Genomic DNA, 20,775 nt, shown 5'->3' on the forward strand with positions numbered 1-20,775 from the left:
TATGCACAAGGGGGGGATGTATTGCCCTCCCATAAATTATTCATCTTAGTCCCTGCTCTGTGTGTGTGTGTGTGTGTGTGTGTGTGTGTGTGTGTGTGTGTGTGTGTGTGTGTGTGTGTGTGTGTGTGTGTGTGTGTGTGTGTGTGTGTGTGTGTGTGTGTGTGTGTGTGTGTGTGTGTGTGATTGAAAGTAGACCCTTTATATGACCTCATACTCCACAAGTAGTCAAAAGGTGCAGGAGGGACTACATCCACTAACCTCCAGCCTCTACGGCAAATGACCTCACGGCAAGCCATCCCACTTCTGACACCATATGTAGCAAAGAGAGAGAGCAGTGACCCCACGCGGTTCTGAACCTGGGTCTCCAGGATACTAACCATGCGGCTTGACCACAACGCCAAAGAGCCAGGCCCATTGGTATGGCATACTCAACTGTAGTGACGGTACTCTGTCACAGTAGGCTTTATGACATATTTATTATTTATAATATTAATTTAGCCATGACATAGGAGGTGCATCTTGTGCAGGACCTAAACTTTTAAGCTTCTAACTTAATGCTGTGCAACCTGTTGGCTAAATGGCATGGCTTTTTGAGTTGGTCAACAGTGAAATTTATTGCCTGGCTGACACACGACTGATTTTCACAAGAGAACCCTTTATTCACTTCCAATTTCCAAGGGGCGTAACCCCTTAATCAAATTTAAATTGGTATATTAAACTCTTACCGAATCTTTTTGGAAGTACAGCAAATACATCTCTCTGGGAAGGTTATGCAGTTGTTTACTCAGTTCTCAATTCCATCATATAAGCCCACCCCATATTGAATAAGCGGTTGTGATTGGATCCTGGGTTTTTAGGGATGTTGGAAATCACTGTGAATTGGAGGATGGCCAGAAGGATCTGCAGAACAAAATTAAATGTGCTCAGAGATTTGTCTGGGTTTACACAGACTATGAAATGTCCAATTTTGTTTACAAATGTCAAAACAGTCTGGAATGCTCTTATGGGCAATGCTCTAATTAAAGCCGACATTAACCACATTAAAGTACATTTCTGCAGTCCATCTTGACAGGAAAGCATTTCCCAGTCAATTAAGAATATGTTGTTTTTCTGGATTAAAAAGCTGTAGAATGAGCAAAAACTGTTCCCTGTTATATAAATGTACACAAGTCTGACAAAAAAAAAACACATTTTGTATCTTAAGTGGCTGTTCATCATTTCCAAGGAAATGATAACCTCAGTTCCAATCTGAAACTCACAATAGAGTCTGATAGGTAGGGCCTTTTGTGTCAAACACTATAGCTACGCTATGATGAAACCAGACAGATTGCCATATTGCCACTGACACCTGAGTGATCAAGACTGAATGTAATCAGAAGTTATACATATCATTTACACATCACGGTGCCATTAAGCAGAACATCTGAACATCTGAATCTGTCTCGGCAAAGTTTCTCAGCTCACTGATAAAGCTGTCCAGATTCTCAGAGAAAGCCTATTATTCCATTGTGCTCTGAGTTTTGCAGCCTTAACACTAAGAAATAAATGAGAGACATTTTCCTCCAGATGTCCAACAGGGAAAAGTAATTTTTCCATAGTGAGACAATCAAGATCAATGAGGACTAAATGAATAGGCTAAGAGTAGGGGAAATCAGTGACCAGGCTGTGTTAAGGCTGTATGCAGTTCTCATGAATGTAAGGGACTGGAAATGTTTCCACTGAGAAAATGATACCTGCGAGTTAACGTGCAAATAGGCACAGAGGTGTGTTAGACAAGCAAGTAGGCTACTTATGCTGCTTTCGAGATGTCTCATAAATGTCTCGTAAATCCGCCGCCCGAGTTGGAAAGTGTAAATTACCCAGCTTTCTTGCGGCATTTTGGGCAGGCACGCCCACTTTACCTCGGAGTACTTGAGGGTACCCCGAGGTGGACGTACGACCTTACAACAAACATGGCTGCGCCCATAGTTGAGATGAGATGACATGTATTTTTCTGCATTTGTACTGTGTTGGTCATGTTAAAGTTGATGTAATGCTCTTACACACTAGATTACATTGCTGCTTCAATCCGGTCACCAATTCATGCATTGCACGGTCTTGCTGTGCCTGCAATACAATGTAACAATTTGTTTTCCAGCCGTTTAGCTAGAGGCTACATGTAACACAAAACAATAACAATGACTAGCCTCCTGCTAATACCCCCTCGTGGCTCGAGAGAAAGGCGTTCCTGAAGCCACTCATTGGTACATGTTGTACGGGTGAGTGTACAATGATTTACGAGACATCTCGAAAGCAGCATAACACCATAACTATGACATATGTATGGAGCCCCTATAAGGGGACATGAGCAAAAAAAATCTAAAGTTTAGTTTGAAATAGCCAGCTTGTAGATTGCACGTTTTATAGTTGCCTAATAGTCCTTTATAGTCGCCCGGAGAAGGACAGCAATGTGAATGTGTGTGGCCACTATGGGAAGATCACATTCCTCCAACTGGTCATGGCACATATGTACGGAGCCCCTAAGGGGACATGTGAAAAGGTTTTGCTTGCGCACTCAAAACTTTTATGTGCTCACGCGAAACTTTCATGTGCTCACGTGAAACTTTCATGTGCGCACGTGAAACTTTCATGTGCGCACGTGAAAGTTTCATGTGAGCACATAAAAGTTTTGAGTGCGCAAGCAAAACCTTTTCACATGTCCCCTTAGGGGCTCCGTACATATGTGCCATGACCAGTTGGAGGAATGTGATCTTCCCATAGTGGCCACACACATTCACATTGCTGTCCTTCTCCGGGCGACTATAAAGGACTATTAGGCAACTATAAAACGTGCAATCTACAAGCTGGCTATTTCATCTCACTTCACACTGACTCACTAATTCTTATTAAGAATTCTTATTATCAACTCTTATTGCCGAGCAGATGATATTGTACAAAGGAACCTTCCATTGCATAAACATCTCGGCTTGTTTTCCGAGGGCAGACTTTGTTCTCCCAGAGGGACTGGACCACTCTTGGCCCACCAGAGGAGTTAATATAAACAGCCTGAGGCTGATAAAACACTGCAAAATATCACCGACAACCAGGGGCGGAGTGGGGCACTAAAATCCACCGGGAAAATTCTGATTCTGAAAATGTTATTTTATTATTGTTATTATTTTATTATTAATATTTTCTGTATTTTTATTTCCCTTCCTCCTTTATAATGGTATGTAGGTTATCTTATTATTTGTTTTATTTTGTTTTATTTTCCACAATTATTATACTATATCTCTTGTTATTCCATTATTATTGTGTAATCTCGGCTTCACTGAAAATGAGGACTACCCTCAATGAACCTCCGAGAATAAATAAAGATTGAATGAATATTCGCGCCTAATTATAGAACGTCAAAAAAGAAACAAAGTAGCCTGGGCTGCATCCAGACACTTAGCTGCCGTCGGGGGCTGCATGCAGTCGACTCAACCTCTCTAAGGACAGTTTTTAATGTTTATCAGAAAATAACTACTCAGTGTTCTGATTGAGTATAATTTTCGGGACAATTAGGGCCAGATTCGGGATTCGGGATAAACGCTTAGATTTCGGGAGTGTCCCGAATTGCTCAGGACGTCTGGTCACCCTAACGTCAATGCTTTAGCTCCGCTAACCTTTCTCTCTGCCTTCTATGTGTAAAACAGCAAGCAACCACGCAAATCCGTCGACTGTCAAAAATCCTGTAGTTTTCCTCGAACTTGATCGCTTGTAGGGTCATGCCATTAGACGAGGGGCCGCTCATTTATCCCCCTACATTTCTGTAAATAGACTTGACCTGCAATCGGTTCATTGGATAAACCAGAAACACATTCCCCATTACCAGGAGGCTTTGCTCCATTCTAGCCTAGGCCTGCGTTAATTTACTAAGAACAAACAAACAAATTAAATTGTCTTTTTTTTTTATTTGTGACCATGAAAGTTCTGTAACGCCTGAATAAGACAAAAATGAATTAAGATAAAAAATTAAGGCTAGCCTTAATCAGCATGGGAGAGATGCGTGTGCAGGGTAACCATGAATGACATATAGACAGTGAGCGAGTGGTATAAATATTGGTTGGACTTCTTTGAATTCTGAAGTGTAGATCTCAGAGATTTTCACGGAAAATTCAAAATGCATTTCTCATGTACGAATCACGGCTGCGATAAAAGCTCTATGGGCCGGCCCGCACCTCGGCCGTCCGGGAAAACTCCCGACTGTCCCCGATTGCCACTCCGCCCCTGCCGACAACACTCCCCAAAAAAAGTCAGGTCGCATCATGCATAATTAATGCCTACATCTCACTGTCAGAAATCCATTACTGATATTAGCCATGATTTGACTCACTCAGTTGGACTTTTTCCAGCCATATTGTGAATATATCAGCTTGAGTTATGTGAAATCATGAAAGATAACAGCTCATGACAGTTGATTTGGTGCATGTAGGCTAAACACATGAACTCCTTGGATTCATCATCACCCTAACCAACGTGTGTCTAGTCTGGACGGGCTGGGGTTTTTCTCTCATGCCATTAAAAACACAGACGAAATAGACTAATGGCTACTGTCTTCTGGCACATTAAAGTTTCATCCGAAGATCTCTAGCCGAAGGCCCCTGTTTTTTCTCTGCTCCTGCATATTTAATGTTTCATAGTCAGACTTGTAGTAAAACAGAGCTCATTTTTTCTTCGTTTGTGTCACTCTGTCTTACGCCTTAAGAAGTAGCCGGGCAGTTGTTCAACAATGTCTACATTAAGTGTCCTCCCTGGTGAGAGAAAATGTATAGCCTTTACACCAAGAGTCTTGGGATGTTTCCTGTGACCAATTGACTATGGTCAATTTATCTTGAGTTCCATTCCTTCACAGAGATTATCTTAAGATACTAATATTCTATATAAAATATATCATTCTATATCACACTATTGGGAGTTGAGTCAGAAAGAAAATCAAAGGCAACACATCATGTTGTTTTTTTAAAAAAAGAAAACATTCCCTGTGTTTTAGGTTGGATTCAGCTCTGAGAGTAACGCTCGCTCTTTGGTACCCTACTCACGTTGTGTATTCTAATGCTGCTTTAGACATGGCACTAAAATTAGATGTGAGTGCAATCTACTGTCTATGCCAAGCTAGATAATTCAAAAGCTACTCTGTTAAGATAATGAGGTCTGATTATATATATAGAGAGGGAAAGTGGAGAGGAGCAAGACTCAACAATATATTAAGCTGGTCACTGCTGCAATGACTGTTGTCATTGACTTTCACATTTACCAAAGTGAAACATAGCCTATGTACAGTTTGGCTCTGTTAGGAATTGTGAGAGAAGCTATACATGAATAAGGCAGGAGAGCATGTGTATTGAGACACTATTTTATTCCACCATGAGCTCAACTGAAGCTTTTTTATGACTATAAATACACTGAATACAGTCATCTGAGAGAGGATAACATCTGCAAAACACTCACTTGCTCACCCTCACATAACCTGCATAAACAGACACACAGACACACACAGACACACACACGCACACACAAGCACACACACACACACACACACACACACACACACACACACAAACACGTACACACATGCACACACATGCACACGCGCGCACACACACACGCACGCGCCCAGATACGCACAAACAAGGGCACACTAGCACAAAACAGTTCTATGGTGCAATGTGAAACAAAAACAATGCAACAAACATTTCACAGCACTCATAACAAAACAAACCTAATGGCTAATTCAGCCTTCTGAAGGTGAAGCATTAGCCAGCACCCCTAGCAGTCTCTGCCTTTGCTGTGGTCAACCGGTGGCACTCCTGATAAAGTCAGCCAAACCCCCACAAAACGCTCACAAAGGCTGTCCCTTAGCAACTCCCAGCGGCTCTCGCTCTCCTCCGAGTATCGCGCTGTTCAAAGTCAGGCAAACTAAAAGGTTAATTAATAAGTGACTGTGAAGGCAGGCTGCCCACTGCCTACTGTACCGGACTGCTCGCTCACAAGCACAGGCCACAGACCAGAGGGCAGCTGGAGCTGGTAAGTGGGCACTATGCCCAGCTGAAGGTAAAAGATACAAAGGAGACGGAGAGGAGAGGGAAGAGGGTGGGAGGCAAGTAGACAGGTACAGACAGATTAAAGAAAAAAGAAAGAAAGGAAGGAAGGAAGACTGAAAGAAAGAAAAATAACAAAGGAATGAGAAAGAAAGTGAGACGCGGAGAGAATCCCTTGTCATGGCAGGGGCTCAAACTAATGAACCGACAGCAGTGAAGCTGAAGGTCAGAGCTGGCCTTTGTTTGTTCAGAGGGCTGGTACACCGGATACGCAGAGTTCCTGCCAGAGCCACAAGCACGGCACTATTGTGTTGTTATTATTGTTGTTGTTGTTGTTGTTGTTGTTTTATTCCTTCCTTCTCCTCACTCATCCTACAGTGCCATATGTTATCATCTCCCACCAGCACCTGACAACACAAACTCAACAGCACCGGAACGACATCCCATCAATTTTCCTGGTAGCGGTTGTTTACTGTGCATCACACTACTGCTTACAGAGAGCCTGCTGCAGCATTGACACACAGGCGATCACTCTTCTCTAACAGCTGCTTAATAGGGAGAACACCCCAGCAGACAGTGAAGAGGTACTGCAATTACTGCTATTCGTATTAGTACGAGACAGCAGCAACACATTGTCATATAACAATACAAGTACTTTGCCTATACAAGCCTGGCCAGGGGAGTTACTGTAAATGACTCAGTGAAGTTTAAAACACAACAAAGTAAAAATGAAAAGAAAAAAAAACACAAAAACTCCATAGCACATAACACTAGTGGGCTGTGGGCTTTTCAAAAATCAGAGATTGTCATTTGTAACTTTAGGATTGACTTCATACCTAGGGGATATTAAAAAATTAAATATGTCATTACCTTAAATATGTCATTACTTTTGTTATGCATGTGTGGTCAGATGAAATGAGTGTGGTACAGTTGTGAATGATCCCCCTCAGGATGTTAAAGTAGTACCGGCATCTGATTAAAACCTCTCCATTACATCTATGTGCAGGACCAATGAAAATCAACTCCCACAGGCCTTCAGCCTACAGTTTACGAGGAGAGACAGACTGACAATGCCATCCACTTCCCTGTGGGAGAGAGAGAGCAAACAGCAATGATGAAGGAGAGGCTGCCTGATGAAATGCACCTCTATGGTAGTGCGCGGGGGGAGAGATGGAGAGGGAGCGACAGAGAGTTCAGGCCCGAGAACGCCAGTCTCCTAGGCCCCTGCTGCCGTCGCCTTTGAAAGAGTGTCAAGAGTTCTGGCTGTGCATCAGGAACGGAGTGTTGTGGCAGTGGAGATATGTGTGTGTGTGTGTGTTTGTGTGTGTGTGTGTGTGTGTGTGTGTGTGTGTGTGTGTGTGTGTGTGCACGCTCGTGTGCCGGCAAAACAAGGACATAGATGGCGAAAACACTTCCCAGGTAATCTGCACAAGTGCAGCTGGCGTGTGTTTCTCTTGCAGTATGTAAACAGAGAGTTGGAGGCCATGGCTGACATGCTGTATACACAGACTAACCACTGGAGAGTAACTTCACATGATTCCACCCCTCTCCACACACACACACAGACACACAAACACACAGACACACACACACACACACATACACTGAGAGCGTTATATAGGTTTTCTGCTGGGCCCTCAGTTCCGTTGTCTTGACAGTAAATCAGCCGTGGCAGGGTAGTGTAAAAACGACGAACAGCAGTCACGGTCGGGATCGCCTGAAAGATGCCCTCACCGCGACATTTAAAACCCTCACTTAACTCCAATCACAGGCTACACTTAGGGAGTTTTGCACGGATGCCAAGTGCTTCCATTAAAAGGTCTGGAGCAGGGTGTGTATATGTGTGTGTGTGTGTGTGTGTGTGTGTGTGTGTGTGTGTGTGTGTGTGTGTGTGTGTGTGTGTGTGTGTGTGTGTGTGTGGGTCATGGGGGTGGGGGACGGTGGCTCAGGGAGGCTTCAAAGATGAGGTAAGACATGTCCATGTGCAAATAGACCACACTTAACCAAAAGGGCAATCTGTCTTTCCTTTTACAACCTGCAGCCCTTGTCTGCTAGCAACAGCCATCACTCTGAGCCCTCCCTGAACACCACGACCAAGCGCTGGGGGATTAAACAGCACCCATCTTTTCAAAGTGGCAGAATAAAAGCCTCTCTGATGGGGCTATTACTCACCGCTTCCCGCACTGAGCATGAGGGCATCGACAAGAGTGTTATCTTTTATGATGGGGAGTCAATCATCTTTAAAATAGTGGAGATATCCTTTGGGTTGTCATTACTACCAGAGAGAGATGGCACTATAATGGCTGAACAGACAGATTCATGCAATTTAGCAAAGGGTGCATTGTGAAGACATTAGCATCAGCCTTAAATTGCTGGAGTGGCTTTCCTTGGATTTGGATACTCTTCCATAAAAATTCATAGCGCTCTCATAGTGTCTTAAGCTGTACAAGATATAATATAATGATATAATTAAATGTCTCTCATAATCACACCAACCTGAAAAAACACCCTAAAAACTAAATGGACAAGGGAGTGTTACACTAATACTATAAGCTGAAGTGAGGAAATCATGTTAAGCTCATTTTCCTAAACGCTGAAGGTGAGATTTTCAAGGTCAATGAGCTGTTTGACCGCCACACTGTGTCTGATATCCCTTAGCGCAGTGGTCAGTCAGATCTCCCTGCTGCTTGGCTAACATGGTCATACTCTCCCTCTTCAGGCAGTCGGCTGGCATAGAGGCAGCAAAGATGTGCCACCAAGTAATAGAATCACTGCGCACAGATCTGACATTACAAGTTATCCATATTGAGAAATAAGAATGGGTGGAATATTTTTGTGTGACCTGGTTTGAATACAAATTAAATAGTCTCAAAACTTGATGCCAAACTGTGATTCACAGTCAAATCTCAGAGCAGTGTAAATGTTATTGATTTGAAGTGGCTTTCTGGTGTATGTGGTGCACGGATGTCTTTCAAACTTCAGCACAGAGAAAACTAGAAGGTTAGAGAGATTCTCCTGGAGACTTCAGCTCTTAGTAGGCTAAAGAGCTGGGCAAGCATGTAGTAGCCAGAAACGCTGTGGGTTCTATTCCCAACCGTTGTGCCCTTGAGCAAGGCACTTAACCCCGAGTAGCTCTGGGGACAATGGCCCTTGTAATATCATTGACATATGTAAGTCGCTTGGGATAAAACGCGTCAGCTAAATGAATAAATGTAAATGTAAATGCTGACACTCCCATGAACATCCAGTCCTCGGCACTTTAGCTTGGGCATCTGGCTCATCACCGCATTTAGTCTGGGTCATTTTTCGGCTCATAAAGTTGGCCCCTTGTGTCATTACTCGGTTCACCTCGGCAAAGGGAATGTTCTGGATGTTATTGCTGTCTTAAGAGTCCTTCAACGGGGAGGGAGGTCTTTAAGCAATGAGGCAGCAAAGACGCAACACCTGAGTTATCAGTCCACAAACACAGAGGAACATCCTCTCAGAAGCACATTACCGGTGTCAGCCCACTGACTGGCTGAAAGAACTCCCTCTGATGTCCCCCCTCCCCGACTGGTCTTTCATTGGAGGTGTTAGGAGTTCATCAATTCTCCCCGCTAGTTGCTCTGGGTGGTGGGTGGTGGGTGGTGATGTGTCGGGGGTGAGGATGTGTGACTGCGGGTCTCATTAGCCTAATGGGAATCAGTCTCCAGAGTTTGACCGTCCTTTATGAATGGAAATGAGATGAGAGCGGGGGAGGTGTGGGAGGAGGGAGAAATGAGGAAGTGCTCCTCCAACTGCTGCTCCTGGAGGGATGATGGTGTGGGCCTCTTTCTGATAACTAGAGTATGATGATGAGAGACAGTCAAGCATCTCAGTTTTTACACTTTTTTTGTTGGTTGCCAGGTTGATTATTCAACAAGTCTATGTATTATCTATGCACACATGTATAGGCTCTTACATTGACATTGGTGAGAATCACTGATGCGGTCCAGCATGTAAATGGCCTAACATAGGAAATGTAGCAGAACATTCTGAACATGCACTGTTTGCTAAATCACTGTGCAGTTACTTATCTTGAATTGTGTATTTGACAAGCCTGGCACAGTGATCTTCACCATGCCATTCATATGCGATGGCATTGTGAAGTACCAGCCCAGATAATGCACTGAATGGATTCATGCACTCAAGTGTTGTTAGTGCTAATCTTATCATGCACAATAGATGAGTTAATAGATCTATCTGGGAAAAACACTATCGCTTAACTCGAATGGATAGATATGAGCCAGATGGATAGTCAGGGGATGGAAACGATTTAGAAAAGCACTCCACTCATGGCCTGTAGTGTATGAATTAACCCTTCAAAGGTTGGATAATAATAATAATAATAATAATAATAAGCTTTATTTGTATAGCACCTTTCATACACAGAATGCAGCTCAAAGTGCTTTACATTTGGATGCCACACGGTATGCCAAAACCTGAACTTAACAAGAATCTGAAAGGCATTCTGAAGACGGCAAGGCCCGAGCATGCTAAATGAATGAGCGTAGCGCAGCCAAGGGCCCGTTTATTGATGCCTGGCGATGAAAATTACGAGAAATATGAGCCGAGGCGGGGAGGCATTTAGAGGTGGTACAGAGAGCCTCTAATAGGAGCCAGCCGGTGCCATCCCTCTGCAGTCTGCCATGGTTTGTGGAACACATCGGAAGTGGATCGCTGGAAGCGGCCTCTAAATTACATCGACCATTTGTGTTGAATCGGGCTCGAGCAAAATGCAATTCCACTAATGAGACATGAACGACAATGGAGGGAGATTAAAGAGATAAGGGGCTGGGTCTAATTCCAGAGAACTTCAGAACAACAATCAGAACAAAGCCAAATTAACCAGGCATTAGGAAATGGCAAGGACAAATATTCAAATTACGCAGCATTAATATACAGAGTTTTTTTGTCTGTTTCAGTGGAATGCTTTATTTCCTTGCACATTACCAGTATCTACATGGGTCTCTATAGGAAAGTGGATGGCAAAGGAAAGATATTTGTCACTGTTTGTGTTCTTGGTTGCTTGCTTGTGTGTGTCTGTGCCTCTCTCTCTCTCTCTCTTTGTGTGTGTTTGTGTGTGTCAGTTCAGCAATCTAAACTACACAGTCTGAATGCTCCCTCACGGATGGTACTGACATAGTGTATTGCTGCATCTCTCTCTCTCTCTCTCTCTCTCTCTCTCTCTCTCTCTCTCTCTCTCTCTCTCTCTCTCTCTCGCTCTGCAGGAGAATGACAGTAAAAGTAGAAAATGAATGAGGCTGACATAAGCAAATGTGCCATTAACTACAGTCACCGTCTCTCAAAGGCACGCCTGGCTGCAGTTCAGGAACTCCTCTACATAATGTATCTGGACAGTTATGCATTGCCCTGGATGCAAATGTAATACACTACTATGCTCTCGCAATGCGAGTCCAGCGAACACTTCCAGTGTGGCAGGGTGGCCAGTGCTGGACGCACACCAAGAAAGTGAATTGTCAAACGAACTTTGCTTTTTAATCCGGAGAGGAAAAACATGTTGGCACACCTTGAGGACTGGTTTGGATCCAAAAGATACATCAGTGTTTAGACGGGGTGGGGGGTTGGTGGAAATGAATGAGGGAGGGGGTTGGGGGTCAGACTGAGTTGAGTTGAGCCAGGCTACCTCCATTCTGTTTCATTACTCCCCCTCCCTAGGTGAGCCGAACCCCTACACTTCACAGACACATACCACCACCACCACCACCACCACCCACATCTGCCTTATCTCTCTGCAGCTTTTTCATTCCACCATGCAGATAAGAGAGGTTATCATTTCAAAAAATCTAATATCGAACATCCTCTTCACCAGAACACAATGTAGGGATTGTTTGTTGAACTGTATGCATTGCTCTAGTCAGGTTATTATGGCTGTGCAATACCAAAGCTTCCTTTAAGTCTGCAAAAAAAGACCCAGAACAAGACAAAGGCTCTTAGAGATAAATAAAAACCAAAAAAAAAACACCTTTCCAATCAGCCATTTGTTTTGTGTAACAGGCAGGCAGTCAATACCAACTCTGATAAGGATCAGACCTCTCATGAAAGTGTTAGTGAGATTGGGAGCTGATAAACCCCTTATCAGCACAAGGGCCTTGGCTGAAGATGGATGGGAAATTCAGGAAATTCAGTTAAAGTCATGTCCTCCTTAACCAGAGGAGTGTGTGAGGTTAAAGAAGAGGCAGAAAAGGGTCCATGCTTTTGGAAGAGTGATCTTAGTATGCCTCAGATGTCCTCACAGTCAATCTGGAGCCCTGGGAAAAGTTATTTTTATTCACACTTGAAAGAACTGAGGTGGCCAAAGACTACCTTTATTTACTTGACTTGTTGTTGACTGAACTTAATTGTTTCACACATACTCTCTCTCTCTCTCTCTCTCACACACACATACACACACACACACACACACACATATACACACACACACACACACACACACACACAAAACACTCTTAGACTAGAATTTCCACACAGAAACCAAAACACTCAGGAGCTCTTTCCACTGTCTTATTGATTGAACAGTAGATGTGCATGTCAGGAAGGAAGGAAAGGCATGGAGGAGAAGAGAAGGGAAGGGAGAGAGAGAGAGGTGCTACAGTGACTGAAGGGAGAGAGAGAGGTGCTACAGTGACTGAAGGGAGAGAGAGAGGTGCTACAGTGACTGAAGGGAAGGGAGAGAGGTGCTACAGTGACTGAAGGGAGAGAGAGAGGTGCTACAGTGACTGAAGGGAAGGGAGGGAGAGAGGTGCTCCAGTGACTGAAGGGAAGGGAGAGAGGTGCTACAGTGACTGAAGGGAGAGAGAGAGGTGCTCCAGTGACTGAAGGGAGAGAGAGAGAGGTGCTACAGTGACTGAAGGGAGAGAGAGAGGTGCTCCAGTGACTGAAGGGAAGGGAGAGAGGTGCTCCAGTGACTGAAGGGAAGGGAGAGAGGTGCTACAGTGACTGAAGAGAAGGGAGAGAGAGAGGTGCTCCAGTGACTGAAGGGAAGGGAGAGAGAGAGGTGCTACAGTGACTGAAGGGAAGGGAGAGAGGTGCTACAGTGACTGAAGGTTGAGACAGACAGAGGGAGGAGAAGAGAAGGGAAGGGAGAGAGGTGCTACAGTGACTGAAGGTTGAGACAGACAGAGGGGATTCACTCGGCTAAAGTTACAGAGCCAACAGTTGCATCAGTAACCCAAGCCCCAGCCCTCTCCTCTCGTCCTCCAGACCACACGGCCGTGAGGAGAAGCCCCTCAGGACGGAGCTCTGCAGTGGAATGAGCAGGAATCCTGCCCCATCATCCTGCCATAACGCTACCAGTGCCCATCCGCACAAACAAAACTACTAGGGGCCTGAAGCATTCAGCCACGCTGGATAAAAAGCAGCCCAGACTCAAACGAGCTGCACACTCCATGCACACACACACACACACACACACACACACACACACACACACACACACACACATGCACGAGTGCATAGTTACAGATCTCCCCCTCCCCTCCCCTCGAAGGATTTACCTTCCCCACCGACTGGCTCAAAGAGCCCGAACTGCTCCAGCACTTTGACGAAGAGTCCCATGACCACCAGGACTGCAATCACCTCGAGGCCGTCCAGGTTCAACATGGCAGGTCACTGGCATCGCACTGGCATAGCCCGGGACGCAAACTCCACCAACAAAGTCCTCCGACAATCAGTTCAGAAAAGTTCAATGAGGAATTGAAAAAAAAAAAAACAGAGAAGTAAAAAAAAACTCCACAACAGCAAAAGGCTTTCAGATTAGAATTCCTATGGGGTTCAGGGAAGCCATTTCCTGATTTGCTCCACTCTTCCTCATCAACCCCCCCGCCTGGGTTCCCAAGTCCAGGGTGGCAGGGCCAGCCTGTCCCTACCGGCAGGGCATTCTCAACAGGAGATCCAGCTGCTGATGACGAAAATGAAGAAGAGAGGGAGGAGGAGGAGGAGGAGGAGGAGGAGGAGGAGGGAGAAAAAAGCCCTGCAGCGCGAGGGATCTCCTGAAGAAAGCTACCCCTCCACAAATACAGCCCAGAGCAGAGGAATCCGACAGCGTGTGTGTCCCACTCGCCACTCCTGAGCCGTGATTGTCAGTAAGCGTGCGCATGTGTGTATGTGTGTGTGTGAGTGAGAAAGACAGAGGGAGAGGGAGCCAGAGAAAGAGGGAGGGAGGGAGGGAGTTTGCAACAGAGGGAGAAACAGAAGAGAAGTATGCCCTCCCTTTCCAATGACACTACCTTCATTGATTTGCTTAATGTGGTTTCCAAGGTAACAGGCTGAGGATATTTAGAGGCTGTGGTGTAAACAGCCATTGTGACAGCTGAGTAATTACTGTGCTATAATTTATAATAAATAGATAAATAAACACACTTGTAAAGGTCATCGGTTTCAAGTTCAAATTGTATACTTTGCAGGCAACTTGTCAAACTTGTACTCAAGATTCAAGACTTAGAATAGAATAGATTTAAACCGTTTTTTAGTACATCTAGTTTTTAGTTTGTACATCTGTCTGACGTGAGGAGGACTGATGTGAAAGTGCAATAGAAACAGCAAGCAGGATGAAAATACACAAAGGACAATAATACTAGTCAACAATAAAGTGTTTAGAAGTATGCTTGAAAGTAAGAAATAATATGGATAAAATATTTTAAAAACCTGGGGCTCTAAAGGTTTTCCAGTTATTCTCACAAGGACACACATTCTGAAGAGAGAGAAACCCAGAGGGAGTCTGTGCTTATGGCTCCAGTCATTCAGCTAAAAGCATTTACATGCTTGTTTAACCTGAGGCTGTGGAGAGGACTATAAAGGAAGTCTGTCTAACCCGCAGACAGCCAGTTCCGTCTTCCCTCCCTCCCTCTCTCTCTCCCTCTCAGTCTGCCTGGCAGGCTCAAAACACTGCAATCTCTGACAGCAGATCTGTTTATGGACGCCGGTGGGGCCCCAAATTATTTAGTCGGCTGAAGTGAGTAATTTCACGCAACTGAAGGAGACAGACACAGGCTTCCATCTATCTCTATCTTCTACTTTCTTTCTCTCTCTCGCTCTCTCTCTCTCCATCTCCTCTTTCAGACTACATAAATCTACTCACACAGATGCCATGGGATGTCCAATTCATTTACTTATGTGAAATGAAAAACTCATTTGGCTGCCATTGGCTGGCATTATTTCTGTTCAAAGCTTGAGGAATTTCTTTCAAAAAATTGACTGGTGGTCCACATAAAGGCAATCTATTCTGGGGAACGATGAATAGGTTTACGTTTTTTTGTTGTTGCTGTTTGATGGCTGGCTGGGAAATGGAAATGGGTAAAAAAAAAGAGCAGCTGCTTGCATATAGAGCGACTTGCATATCCACTTTTACACTGGAGAACGCAAGGCTCCACAGTATTGACCGTGACAGCGCAAACAGAATAAAGGCGGCGCATGTTTATCGCTTCAGGTTAGAACCGCCGCTTTGCTATGTGTTAGCGGCTTTGCGGGCGCCAAATATGCACATGCACTAGTAGGATGGGTTTTAAAAAAAGACTTGGATGTGCATGTGAGTGGTTATGTAAACGAGTGCAGGGGAAGAGAGGGAAACAGAGGGAGAGAGAGATTATAAACAGAGGCAATGGGGGGATGTACCTCATACTCAACATATCGAACACAAAGATAGTGGCTAAACCATATACTATAGGACTATACATACAAAACATACACTTTCTAGACAGAAAAAAAGAGGTAAGAGGAGAAAAACAGGAGGTAATTTGCCTCCATCACTTGCCTCCATCACTTCTTCTTGTAATCAGATCTGTGGTCTAAGATGGAAGATCACTCAGGACTCCAGCACTGTTATCACTATCTGAGCTGGGTGCTGTGTGCTCGAAATGTCAAACTATCATAATATGTTTCAAAATTTTTAAAAAATCTGAAATATGAACAATGTCTAACATTAACTTACAACAGGTGATCACTGACTCAATACATATTCTTCAAATTCTTACAAAATACAAATATCAAAAAATAATCAACAAAGTCCATGTTTATTTTGATTTCCTTTTAGTTATTCAACTGAAAAAGCTGTCCTTTTTAACTCGCCAAGAATAAGCATCCCAATGGTATTCCACTTTTTTCCTCCACTCTGACAAAAACCATGTGAGAAAAATGCAATGCATTTAGGAGGCTGGGGAACACCTCTGCCTGCTCATATCAAGCCAAATGTGGTTTATGTTTTAAATCTACTGAAGCCAAAAGTGCTCCCTTTCCTATTCACTCCCTTTCATACCGTACAATGTTTCCAGGATGGAAGCCTCAATGATGGCTACTGGAAGTGTCAGAAATGCAATTTGCATCTGATCACCCAGTCTAAGAGCAGACAAGCCAGTTCAATAGAGATCATATAACACACAAAGAGAGGGAAGGTGTGCTTTTATGCTTTAAGGTAGCGCTAATGCTACATTAACTGCAAAAAAAAAGAGAGAAAGATTTGATTTTAAGTGAACAGTTTGGTAGCAAACGTTCTACAGACTAATGTAGTCTGTATGATTCACAGTATCTATGTCCCTTTTATGGGGAGAGGAAATATACAGGTGGCCATGTTGCATGTGATTATCGTTGAGAGAGCAGTTCTTCCCCTTAGGGATGTTAAAGCTGAGGTATATCAAAATTTATATTGAAACACCTCCCATGACCCATCCACAGACACACACATATATAAGCATCCAAACCTCCTCCTCTCCACTCCTTTTGTACAATATCTACTTCATATACTAAACAGTGTATGGAAATGATAAGTACAGAAAGTAAACAATGCATAAGAAGACAGCATATCCATACTGTTTGTGAGTATGTACATTACATTACATTTAACATGTATTCATTTAGCAGACACTTTTATCCAAAGAGACTTACGTACATTATGTCACTTATATTACAAGGGTCATTGTCACCAGAGCAACTCTGTGTTGCTGTGTGCAGTATATAGCAAGGGCTGTCTAAAATTAAGGAGTAACTATCGTCTTATGCATGCATGCATATATTACACAATATAAATTTTTCATATTAGATTCATGCACAAAGCAATATAAGAATCTCAAATGACAGCAAGTTAGTCCTCTGAAAATTGTGATGAGCAATTTAGAAATATGAACTTCATTTTCTTCAGTTTAAATGCACAAGATACCACCTAAAACTATACAAGTTCAGAAATATGTTTGTTCTAGATCACCTGCATGGTAGCACCACACTGCTGTAATGTACAGTATATGTGTAAAGCAGTGATGCATGCATGACATTTTTGGATGAGTCCTTGCGCCAGGATGCTGTATATGGATCACTGCACTGCAGTCTGACCTCAGGTGTGGGCAAATGGTAACTACTTCTCACACACACACACACACACACACACACACACACACACACACACACACATACAGTACACACACACACACACACACACACATGTACCACACACACACACACACACACACACACACAATCCTACATCAAACAGACTTTCTATGTGGTGTTGTATTCCTGTCTATCATCAAGCATCACACCTGACAAAGTGGAATACTCTCCATCAACACCTTGACCCAAATGCATCCATCTCCTTCTTAGGATATAGTATCCATGATAAAGGAGCAGTTTGAGAGTGATAAAAAAGGAAAACCCTTTTTCACAAATCACAAACTGATGTTGCCTCTGTTCTAGAGAGAGCCATCAATGTGACAAGTAGTCTTGTCTTCTACTCTGTGAAAACAAATACCATACAGAGGAGCTGAGGGCTGTAAACTGTTGTCAGTAATGTATATGGCCTCTATTGACCAGGCGCTATTCTTAGAGAAAATGTGAAAAACCAACAAGTGTAAGGCTTTGCAGTCACACACACACACACATGCAGGCACTCACGCACGCACGCACACACACACACACACACACACACACAAACACCTTCACCCACAAAGGCACACACAGAGACAAGTGTACACAGATGAATGCACACCTGTGCACAGACACAAGTATACATACACATAAACACAGACACACACACACACACACACACACACACACACACACACACACACACACACACACACACACACACACACACACACACACACAATCTAAAGTTAGACTTTACTTCACACAATCATTTGGTCCTGTGAATTCAGCACTATTTTCATTGGTTGATAGCCGTACTACACAAGCCATCTGGAAAGTTCTGGAAATACAGTAATCACCTCATGTTGTTTTCATCATAGCACCATCTTTCTACAGTGACGTTAGGACTTGGGCAGAGACAGAGAGATGACAACTGCACAGAATAATTATCAATGTGCTATAAACACTCTCTGAATGTATGACGATTGAGATATGTACAGTACTTGTTTTATGTGATGCTATTTTAAACCAACAGTCTGTACATATGAACAGCTCTTTCAAATGTTATCATAACACTTGCTTTCACCCTTATATAGTGTAGTAAGAGTCTAAGGCCCCGTCCACACGGAGACGCTTTTTGGGTTAAACGCACCGGTTTTGCTTCGTCTTGGCCGATCGTCCAAACGAATCCTGTAAACGCACTGCCCGGAACCGGACTTTTTTTAAACCTGGTCCCAGGGAGGAAAAATCTGAAACCGTAGCCCTTGTGAGTTCGTTTGGACGGTGAAACCGCATACTTGCGTAGGCTATTGATGATATCATCGCCACACCTTAGCTGCCCTGGACTTGACACAAGTTTATAGTATTGCCTAACAATAGTTTTCATACATGACATTACCTACGATTACACTCAGTAGGATAAATATCACAACTGGTGCTGCGCAGCGCCGATAGCTTATGACTTGGTGGACTGAAAAGTGTTTTCCCCGGTGTTTTTTTTATGCATTCTAGCTACTGTCAGTGACGCGAGAGAACTAGTCAGAAGTTATTGGAAGTGCGGTGTAAGTTTGTGCGTAGTGACTACAATGCTAGAAAACACCAGTGAGTTTGGCATGGGACTCTGGATGTAGAACGTTTCCTACAACCAACTCTCAATGCAAGTGGACAGAAATAATTAGGATAAAAACCTGGCTGGTTCAGAATGCATGCGGGGGCAAAGAACAAAGTCCATCATGTTGGGATGTCAGCACAGCATCTTTTATTCAGGCCCCAAGCTTTGGCCTCTTGGCCTGCATACACCCATGTATTGATAAGCTGTCACTCAACCAGATCCTGACAGGCTATACCAGATCATAAGGAGGAAAAGGCCAGGGACACAGAAGGGGGAAACCGGATAAAAAAACACCATCCTTCTAGGAATGAAAGACTTGGATGATTTAAGGATGAGGTAAGGGAGGTGAAGAAAAGCTCAGGAAAACAAAAAAAATCATAGCTATGGAAATGCTACCATATTCTAAGTAAATAATTCAGCTCATTCTACCTGTCATGTTGATAATTGGGTTCCCCAGATGTGGCCTGTATTATACTGCAATAACTAATGCCCTCTCCCTCCCCCCTCCTCACACACAAACCTACACACACAGATGGACAGACACTCAAACTTTCTCTCTAAGCGCTTTCAGATATAACCTCCGGAGTATATGAGGAGGTTTGTCAAACGGAGGTCCTACCCTTCGGATGATTCAGATATGATGCTAACCTGCGGACCTAATACTGACCTTATACGGACGTATGTGTGAACGACATACACGCACATTACAGAATCTCCGTGTGGTTGTCGAGTGAGGGGAGGGGGCTTGTAGAGTTCACAAGATGCGAGATATGACGCAGAATATATGAGGCCGCTGCCTGTCACAGCTGCTTTTTGTTTACAAAATGTAGCCTACGCATTATGTAGGCTAAAGAAGAGAAATCTATTGTGCATAGGCTAATACTTGAAGTAGGCTAGTCACGTAAGTGCGCACTTGAAATTGACCTAGCCTACAGTATTTGTATGTGTGCTTCAAATAAACACATTTATCTGTTTTCAACGTTATGTACCAGAATTAGCTATATAACCCCAAATCTGGTTTGCGTTTGAGAGAGACAGCATGCACAAACTTTATGGTAGGCTACCAGCCAATTCAGTAGGCTAACTCAAGACTTCAAGATCATACAACGTTTTTAAGCAACAAACAAAATACTAACATTAATAACAGTGAAGTTGTTCGTTTTTTCATGGTTTATTTTTTCCAAAAGCATCCTCTCCCCATGTGTCGCATTTACGTAAGGAGCTTGGAACAAAGTTGGGTTTTCTTCGTTTTCATTTTCTCTAGGCATATATGCTCAGCAAATATCAGTGAGCTCAGCAGGTCATGAAGGCTTTCAATGAACAGAAAAACGTGTTGGCTAACAATTTATTAAATACTCCTGTTATTGTCGTCAACGACGTCGCTGTAGGCTACTGCCTTTTCAGCGCCTTCTGCTTATGATGATCCAGTCTTCTGAATTCGTTTGTCCTTGCAGTTGGAGGCTAACGTGTCTCTAACGTTCCCTTCAGGTGTTCTATCAAAATGTTGTATGCCCTCATGGACAGTAGCTCCGTGATGTCTGCATCTTTCCAGGTCGGAGATTTTCTGGACAGCACTATGCCACTCCATCATAACACTGGCATTTAAGTCAGATCTAACCACATGGACGCACGAAAGAAACGTCACCAACACGCCCTCTCACTAGGTGTGAATTTTAACTGCATGTTCTACTCCTCGTTCAGACACAGCACATT

At 43.6% G+C, this 20,775-nt stretch overlaps 1 protein-coding gene across 6 annotated transcripts in view; it reads right to left on the bottom strand.

Moving 5' to 3' along the window:
* The window catches only part of LOC125311259 (Kv channel-interacting protein 2-like), a 127,562-nt gene that overhangs the window by 15,301 nt on the left and 91,486 nt on the right, over nucleotides 1–20,775 (bottom strand). Inside the window, exon 1 of one of the 6 annotated variants that reach the window (XM_048269142.1) lies at nucleotides 13,598–13,969. The exons of 3 other annotated variants lie outside the window; for them this stretch is intronic. In XM_048269142.1, coding sequence (XP_048125099.1) covers nucleotides 13,598–13,703 — 106 coding nt within the window. In that variant the 5' untranslated portion in view covers nucleotides 13,704–13,969. Of the gene's footprint in view, nucleotides 1–258; nucleotides 395–13,597; nucleotides 13,970–20,775 lie in introns of those variants that run through there. 2 more of the 6 variants (XM_048269145.1, XM_048269149.1) reach the window with 2 other exon arrangements.

This window comes from Alosa alosa, chromosome 18, assembly GCF_017589495.1.
Source record: "Alosa alosa isolate M-15738 ecotype Scorff River chromosome 18, AALO_Geno_1.1, whole genome shotgun sequence".
In the NCBI taxonomy this organism is placed as follows: Eukaryota; Metazoa; Chordata; class Actinopteri; order Clupeiformes; family Clupeidae; genus Alosa; species Alosa alosa.